The sequence below is a fragment of the Hipposideros armiger genome, unplaced genomic scaffold (assembly GCF_001890085.2).
Source record: "Hipposideros armiger isolate ML-2016 unplaced genomic scaffold, ASM189008v1 scaffold_505, whole genome shotgun sequence".
Taxonomy (NCBI): domain Eukaryota; kingdom Metazoa; phylum Chordata; class Mammalia; order Chiroptera; family Hipposideridae; genus Hipposideros; species Hipposideros armiger.
The window spans coordinates 762,892-772,628 of record NW_017731855.1 but is presented as its reverse complement, the minus strand read 5'-3'; the positions used below and the strand labels follow the sequence as shown (position 1 = coordinate 772,628).

General features: G+C 40.2%; 1 protein-coding gene across 1 annotated transcript in view; it reads left to right on the top strand.

The window, feature by feature from the left end:
• ADGRG4 (adhesion G protein-coupled receptor G4) overlaps window positions 1-9,737 on the top strand; it is a 91,579-nt gene that overhangs the window by 28,362 nt on the left and 53,480 nt on the right. The window contains 2 exon segments of the mRNA XM_019667774.1: window positions 1,928-7,933; window positions 8,899-8,993. Of these exon segments, the coding sequence (XP_019523319.1) occupies window positions 1,928-7,933; window positions 8,899-8,993 (6,101 nt within the window).

The window sequence follows — 9,737 nt, the reverse complement described above, 5'->3', positions numbered from 1 at the left end:
TGGGCCAGTGAAGCAACATCCTCCACAACTAGATTGAAGAACAAAACGACAGCAACTTGTCTGTTCCCCTTTCCCCAATTCCCCAGCACTGTTCACATCCCCCCAATTCCCCAATAAAAAATAAAAAAAAACAAAAAAAACCCCAAAAAAAACAAAGGCACAGAGGCAATAAAAAAAATTCATTTTCCTTAAAGACTACTTTTTATCAACTCATTTTCCTTGCTCAAGAATCTATACCCTTCCAGATGGTGTAGTGGTTAAGAGCAAAGATGATAGACCTTGGTTTGAACTCCAAGTGTGAACTTGAGCAATTCATGTAAAGTTTCTGACACTTTGTTTCTTCAACTCTGAAACAGGGGTAATTGTAATATATATTTTATAAATTTTAGGTGCATTAACTAAGATAGCATGCCTAGTCTGACATTCTTTCTCACCCCTATCCAACATACTCCCTCCCAGCTAGACTGATTTTTTTCACTGCCTCCATATTCATTGCCATGTGCCTTTGCCTTTTCTACCCAAATCTCATCATTTCTCAAAGGCCTGCATCTTTTAAGAGAAAGCATCCTCATTAGCTTGAAGCCAGGGCTGCCCTCTCACCCCATTGATCTCCCATTGATTGCACTTTAGAGACATTTGAAACCTGATTATTTTCCGTAGTTCACTTTAGTATGAATGGTATTATTATTTTATTGTGTTTTCATTGTTTTGTTTTAAAAATATTATGTTATATTTTGTCTAAAATATTTCAGTAATATGACTTTTCCAATATGAATGTCAGCTCTTTGAGGAAAGAAATCATGTCATAAACTCCATACATTTCTCACAGGACCTAAAATAGTATTAATAATACTTGTTAAATTTAATTGACTTGAATTGAGACATAAGCTAGGCCCCAGTGGTCTTCAAAATGGAGTGCACAATTCTAGAGGGTACACAGACAATACATTAGAGTGCAGGAAGGAAATATTGTAAAACTTCTGTTTATACTTATTTTTATCATATCCTTTGACATTTCTATTTTTGTGTATGTTTATAATATACATAATACAAATTTATTATATAGACACATATATACATTATTGATAAACAAATATACATATATTTATAGATAGATAGAGATATATATGTACATAAGTGGTGCATGTTCAAGAAATTTTAATCTTGGGGTTCCTGATTAAAGCATTTTTGATCTGTAGTATTTAGATGAATAATAGAAATTTGATCAAGTCTAAAATAGCAAGCCTTTATTCACAACAGTAATTATTTTTTGAGTACATACTGTTTGCCTGGTACTATGCTAAGTGTTTTACATGCATTAACTCAATTCTCAGAACAATTTTGTAAGGTAAGTGTTATTGTCTCACATTGCAGAGGAGGAAATTGAAGTACAGAGAGGTTAAGTAATTAGTCCAAAGCTACATAATGAGTAAGTGATGGAGCCAGGATTTAAAATTACATCTACTTGAATCCAAAGCTGGTCCTATGTTTTGGAAGATTTTAAGCCACACAATTCAATTTCTTTAGTAGATATAGGACTACTCAAGTTATCTATTTCTTTTTAAGTGAGTTTTGGTAACTTGTGTCTTCCAAGAAATTGGTCTATTTCCCAAGCTAATCATCTTAAGCAGTACACTACTCTAGCATGTATACCTCTTTCAGGAGTGCCTAGACATTTTTATGAAGACACTATGGAATGGATGTCCTCCTACTTGTTGCTTAACCAGGGCATTATGAGAATGATATATATATATTTTAGAAAGTAGAAAATCATTGTAAGAAAAACCAAGTAATTAAGTGATTTCATTATATCTGATACCTCCTTTTTAAAATATGAGAAAAAAAAACTATATAGCTCTTTCTTAAAGAATTGTCTCTGATTTCTAAGTCTGAATCCAAAGTAACACACGCTTTCTATTTTTTTCAGTTGCTTCTGAAAATGTAACAATTCAAGAAACAAGTACAACTCTTTCACAACAAATAGATTTAACAACCCCATCCCAAGTTACCGGACTAAAGCCACAAAAGACTGTATATTATTCTACAATGATGTCTAAAAGCATGCCTATATTTGCAACTGATTATACAACTACATCATATTCCAATACAACATCTCCACCTCTGGAAGTAACAAGTGCACCAATTTTTTTAAAGACATCCATAGCTGAGACAGCTACATTTGCAGCAGACATTTTGTCTACTTCAGCAGCCATTGCTCTGCCTACCAAGAGTACCTCCATAGACACTACTAACAATTCCATGAAAATAACTAAATCCCCGCCTTCAGAGAGCACAAGAACAACAAAAAGGTCTGAAGCCATTGCTACTGGGGCCCTTCACCCAACTACAGCTACTAATTTCCTGTATACCTCTGGATTTACCAAGAATTCAATAGTATCCAAAACTTCAGTGAGTGGATCTCAGCCAGCCATTATGAAGACAACATCTTTATTGTCATCTATTGAGTCGACATCCACATCTACAACATCTTGGCCCAAACACAAATCCACGGATATTGGGGCACTCCCTATCTCCACAGCTAGCCAGGAGTTTCTTGCATCAACAGCAGCTGGAACTGTACCTCGGTCCACTGCGAAACAGACTTCAGCTGCAACTAGTCACACTGGGACTGCACCAGCATCCCCACCTGAGTCTGTGCTTATCTCCACAGTTACTCCAGGAGATACTGTATTTCCTGGAAATCAGACAGCATCTACATGGGCAACAACTGATACAGAAATATCATTTACAGTTCATTCAATGACACTCCCAACTAAGCCTATTGGGACGACTCCTGAGCTAAGAACAGCTGAAACAGAATTGACGTCTACAAATTTCCAGGATGTCTCTTCACCCAGAGTAGAGGATACAATATCTACCTCCATGCCAAAAGAGGCCTCTGCTATGGCCCTTTCTTTCAGAACATCCTCTTCACTCACTGGAGCTCAGAGTGTACAGACAGTTATTGATGCTGAGACAACACATACAGCCTTGACTCCTGGAATTACACTTGTACCTACAGTGGCTGAAAGTATTTTTTCCCCCACAATCGCTGGGCAAGTCTATACCCAGAATATACCCACAAGTGGTGAAAACATGTTTCCTTCGATTTCCACTAGATCAGCTTCCACATCCAAGACATCTGAGTCAGGTCCCACATCTGAGCCACCTCTATTCTCCACCAATGAGATCACTTGGACTTCCAGGCCAGACAAGACCTTGTTGGCATCAGTATTCCATGGGAGTACTTCAAATACAGAACATTCATCCACAACTACTAACATTATTATCCCGCCAGAAGTATCCACAGAGAGTGAGGCTACCACTACTGCCGATTCTCTCATTACTACTGATGCTATTACAAACAGGCATACAACAGCTCTATCTAACTTGACATCTCCATGGTTTGCCAATTTCTCCACAGTTTCTGGAATGACATCTGTAACCAAACTGCCTGAGTTTAAACTTACCACCTTACTACTAAAACCCACCCCTATGTCCACAGTAGTTGGAAATGAACTTTCAACATCAAGGGAGACAGTTGTTCCACCAGTAGATATAATATCTACCCTTGCTGACATTGAGCTGAATTTTTCTACTGAGGAGAGTGCTTCCGAGACCACACAAACAGAGACGAAAGGTACAATTGAATTTGGAGAGACAACAATCCCTATGTCAGAGCCTGCAACAACACAAAGATACAATGCTACTGTGACAAGGAAAGAAACAACTTCCCATTATCTTAAGGAAAAATCGACTATAGCAGCGACAATGGAGTTTTCTCCATTTGCAACAATGCTGGAAGCAACAGATGAGTCTGCACAAATGGTGACAACTTCTGTCGCCATTTCTCATTTTCCTGATTTAGAAAAGTTTTCTACCTCACTGGATGGTAAAACTGCAACTACTGTGAGAGGAAGTTGGCTGTCTACAAAATTGGTGAAAACCACACCTAAGAGTTCATGCAATGGAACTGCAGAAATCTTTAATTCCACCCACAACTACACAGCACTTTGGACTTCAGAGACTCCACCTGAGGGGAATCCAACTGCATCTCCCACTTCTGGGAGGACACAGACATTCCCTGAACCCCTGGGTGCTTCCGCTGCAAGGATATTGGAGACTAGTTCTGTCGCTGTCCCTACAGACAGGACAGCTATGTCTTTGTCTGCTAGTCTCTTGCCTGCACAGCCCACAGCTACCCATTCCTCTGCAACTCCTGTGCCTATTACCCATATGTTCTCACTGCCAGTTAATGTCTCTGCTGTTACCTCTATGGTGGTATCTGAGGAGACTAAGCTTAGCATGTCTGAGCCTTCTACACTGACCAGAGCTTCCTCCACACCTATACTGTCAGATATCTCAACTCTGTCATCAGCTAAATTGACCACAGCATTGGTACCATCATTGGATCAGACTGCTTCTGTAACCAGCAATATTGTGCCTACCCACAGAGTCTCAGCTCACACCACTTCAGGGGCCACAGTGACCCCTGTCAGGATGACCCCCACAGCGGTTCCCTCTCTGACAGAAACTCCAGTTCCCTCGCTGACATCTAGCACTCCTGTGGCAACTAAGGCTGAGACCACCCTTCTCTCCACCTCAGCTGACAGAGTAACTCCATCCACACTCACCCTGGCCTGCTCTAAATCTCTCCCTGGAAACCTTCCTGTTACGTCCTCCACTCATATGATCTCAACTACGTATACACCAGTAGCAACCCACCCTGTATCTCAAGTGGAGGAGACTTCTACCCATGCTGTCAGCTTTTCGTACACATTCAGTGGTAGTGGAGATGGTGTTAGTTTGGTTACTGGCACCACAGAAACTTCTGTTGTTGATGAGACCATGCCCTCACACACCTATGCCAACAAACTTACTACTTCAGCAGATGGTCACATTTCTCAATTTTCCACACGTCTTGCAAACACACTGGTCCCCACCCTATCAGTGACAGACTTTTCTACCTTGTCTTCTGGCAAAGAGGAGATAATCACCTCCCTGGGAAACACCCCTGAAATTGTGGACATGACAGAAATGTCCCCATCAAAGAATCCTTTTATTTCAGAGTCCCAGGGTACTTCATTCTCAGAAATGACAGGTACAGGATTTGCTGAGACCACAAAAATTTCCGGTCACCACACACATTCACCTTCAGAGATTCCACTTGCAACTCCACATGATAGGATTTCAACTTCATCTCCCACTTCTAGGAGTACACAGACTACACCTACCTGGACCTCAAGTAACACAGATGTTCACCTTCCAGAAATGTATACCACTTTTGGGAAAACAGTTCTCCCTTCACAGCCTGTGACAATTACCACAACTTTGTCTCCTGAAAAGGAAAGTATGAGTGCCCTTTCAGTATATACTCCCAGGACTGAGAAAATGATAGTAAGCACCACCTCTGTGACTCACCCTTTCTCATACAGCCAGGATCCTTCATTTGTAGATACCATAACTTCCAGGACAACCAGAATATCAAATCCTGTAAACATCAACACAACTCTTTCACGCTTGCTTTCACCCAGGACTCAGCCTGAAGTGACTTCAGTTGCCTCTCCCATTTCTGCAAACACACAGACTTCCCCTGAGTCCCTGTCTCTTTCCACAACTGGACTATCTAGTTCCAAATTTACAGTTATCTCTACTGATGGGATCACTACAGTCCTTCCTGCTCCGAATGTTACTACGGCACTTCTTGGGAAAACCTCTATGTCAACGTCCATTCCTATCTACCAGATGTCCTCACTGCCAGTTAGTGTCAATGCCTTTACCTCCAGAAGAGTTTCTGACACTCCCACAGTACTAAAGACTACATCTTCTAAAACAGCACACCCAGATTGTTTGAAAAGTCCCTCTATAGCCACTTCTGGGCCTGTCTCTGAGGTGTCTTCAACGTCAGTTCTTGACTCTGCTTTCTCACCTCCAGCTGTTTCTTCTGATACTTCCACAAGAGTTGGCCCATTCCCTACATTACTGTCTTCAATTACCCCCAGGACTACTATGACCGTGCAAACATCTACACTGGATATCACACCTGAGACATATGCTGGACCTACTTCAAAAAGCACAATCGTTTCCTCTGCTTTTACTACTTCAGAAATGACAGAGATGTCCTCCAATATCACACCTACATCCTTTCCCTCTCCAACAGAGCCAACATTTTCCTCTGTGAAAACCATTCCAACCACTATTATGGCAGAGGTGGCGACTCCATTTGTGGACACCACTACCTCCACTGAAGCTATTTCTTCCACTCCAAAGACCACACTTTCACCATTTCTGTCAACAACCCAAGAATCATCACAAGAAGATGAGGCTACAACTCTGGGCATATTATCTGGAATTACTAACAACTCCTTATATACTGTAAGCAGTGGTGGAGTAACAGCTCTCACAAATACTTATTCCAGAACTGCTGCCCCTGAAAGTGTGCTTTCATCTACTCCTTCAGATAGTCTCCAAACTTCCTTAAATATTCAGTTTTCCCCATCTTTGACTAGCTTTAGGAGCACTTCTGGACCCACAAAAAGCATAAAAGCCACCACTTACCTTTCTTCAAATACAAAAAAGACGACTTCCTTGTCAGAAAGTATTTTGACAGCTGAACTAATAAAAGGTGCCACATCTGTGCATGCCCCTGTTTCATACCCTTCACGGATTCCAGCCAGTGCAACTCTGCCCTCTTTGACATCATTTCTTTTTTCACCTCATAGTACTGAAACTGAGTTCTCTACTCCAAAGACTTTTTCCCCTCCCACATCCCAAATGGCTGGCTTTCCAGTACTGGGAACAAGAACTCCATTTGGCAACACTCAGTCTCTGCTTATGACTTCCTGGAACACACCCACAGCTGAAGATTCTCAATTTCCAATTTTCACCACTACTCCTGTGCCAACATCCCACAAGATGGAAACAGAGACTCCACACCTTGTTCCTGGGTCTTTGTCAACATTCACAGCCCCTCAGACTGCTCTTGTATCTGGAGATGTTACGGCAATGTCATCAATTTCCACATCAGGAATTCTTCCTACCTTGGGGATGTCTGAGAGCCCTTCATTATCAATATCTTCAAGGTCTATCCCTACCACTTTGGCTGACATTAAGCAGACATTTGAGAAGACAACCCCATCTGTGGCTCCTGGGACCACACTCCCATTGAATCCTTCCGGAGTTGCTTCAGGATCTATAATTTCAAAGGCTGCTACTTCACCCATCCTGACTTGGATCTTATCTAGTCTCCCTTCAGGTTCGCCTCTGCCAACTGTATCTAATACTCCTCACATTATAACTTCCATTACAGCAAAAGTGTCAAGATCCACAGTTCTGACTTCTAACATGACACCAACACACCCATTCACTAACTTCACAGCACTACCCTTTGCTACTGTAAACTCCACACTCACCAAAACCACTCCTATGTCTACAGTGGGCAGCATCACTACTGGCTTCCCAACTTCTCTCCCTGTATCTATGACAATCACAGATGGCAGTGTATACATTTCCAAATCCCCTGAGGCTCCTTCCAGAAACACTGTGGCTGCCAACTCCAGGACTATGTCTCAATCTTCCTCTTTTAGCAGAATGAGTAGGTCGCCTTCTACAGCTAATCACACCCTATCTATCGGTTCCATGCTTCGGCCTAGCCCTACAATAATGTCTGCATGGAGCAGAATTCCAGCTGCATCTGCATCTCCTACTTTAGTTTTTCCTAAGCCCACAAAGGACTCCCTTCCAAATATAACCACCACCACATCCACTGCTACTGGAGCCTCATTTCCACTCACATCCACTAGAATAACATATCCTTCTACAGCAACTGTGTCTTCACTGCTGTCTTCCTCTTCTGACACAACCTGGCTGGACTCCACCCCTTCCTTTCTATCTACAGGAACATTGACTTCAGCTATCACCACAGAGTCTGCAGGTATGTTCCACAATGTGTGCAGTGTATCACTACCAGAATGCATGCTCAACAAGCCATATGTTTTCCAAGGTGGTCAGTTCTCTGAAGGCAGAAAAGTATGTAAAGGAGGGTACTGGAGTTTCTTATCTCCTTCAGACAGTGGGTGCAGTGGGTGACTTATCCAAATACAGGATTCTCTAGCCATCTTGCTTATCTTTGCTTTATTGACATATAATGCAAATATATTTTTTCACCTGTTTTATTTCTGATGCTCTACCTCTGATTCTGCCAATGTGAACATGGATCAGGAACATCACCCCTTTCCCAATAACAGGATTATATAGTCTTGGGTCTGGCATATTGACCACATACCAGAAAACACCAAAATATAGTCTAACCTGCCTTTTAAAATTCCTCTTATACTAACTAGTCTCAGCCTTCTCCAATCTTTGCCTCCAGCTAGCTTGGAATGTTTATCAGAGGCCAGGGAGTATTTGGCTTGCACATTGTTCAATTTTTGGATGTTCCTTCAACTTTTAACATTCCAAAATTGAAATTTTACAGGACAGATGACAGAGAGGGAACCACAGAGAGAAAAACCTGAAGCAGAAAGAAAGGCACAGGAAAAAATAAATATTTTCTCAGGACAAATGATCTTGTGAGATAATATTTGGCTCGGCCATTCAATGGACTGGAAATCTGTTGGCCAGTGAAAATTGAGGATTTGGGAGATTTGGAGAATGTCTATCAACTATATAGAACTATACAAGTAATTAAAGCAAAAATTCAATGGTCTGTCCTGTGTTGCTTTTGAATATGAAGCCAAAAGTGCTGGTTCTTGACCTTGGAGTTATATTAAGAAAGGTTTAAGAGTGAGACTTCATTGTTTGGTTTCTTTAAAATGAAGAGCAATGCTGACCAAATTGACAGAAGTTAAATTCCTTGAACTAAATGAATGAAATTAATCTCCTTATTTTTAATTACAGTTTCCTTCTACAATATTGAAATGAGCTTCTCTGTTTTTGATGAAGTGCCTGCAATCCATATTACCAGTGTTGTAAATGAATTTGCAGAAAAATGGGTAAGATAATCTTTTGAATATTTATGGCACATATAAAATGTGTGTGTGTGTGTGTGTGTGTGTGTGTGTAAGACTGAATAGATTAAAACTAGGCTTTACTTTTTCTAACTATAATACATTTCACAGCTAATTGGTTTTGATTTTTTTGTTGCAAATCTATCCACTCTGTAATCAACACCATGAGGATGCATGCAGTTTCTCTTTCATAGTGTCAATGCTGAAAGCTTTTATGGAATGTTAATATTTTAATTTGCTTAGAACTATACATTTCTCTCCACTGACACAAATTCTGGGTCTTTGCCAAATTTTTCTATTTGGGGAAAGTAGGAGAGCAGTGATAACGAAGTCTATGCCATTGCTTTTTAAATATTTTTGTTTTCTGCATTTTAATTTTTTCCCTCCCACACAATAAACGTTTTATTTACCCTTACATTTTTCTGATATAAGAGTACCAGATACTCTCTGTAAAAATCCAGAAACTGAAATGTGAAATGCAGAAAATAAATGTCCTCACTAATACCATATCTTGTATTAACTCCTCTTAACAGTTTGAGGTATATTCTTTCAGATTTTTTCATATATATATATATATATATATATATATATATATATATATATAATAACATTGATGTATTTATATATAAATATTAAAATAATTGGAGTCATACTAATTATGCTATTCTGGAACTTGCTTTTTTTCACTTAACCATCTATTTTTGAGCATATTCATGATGATAAATATAG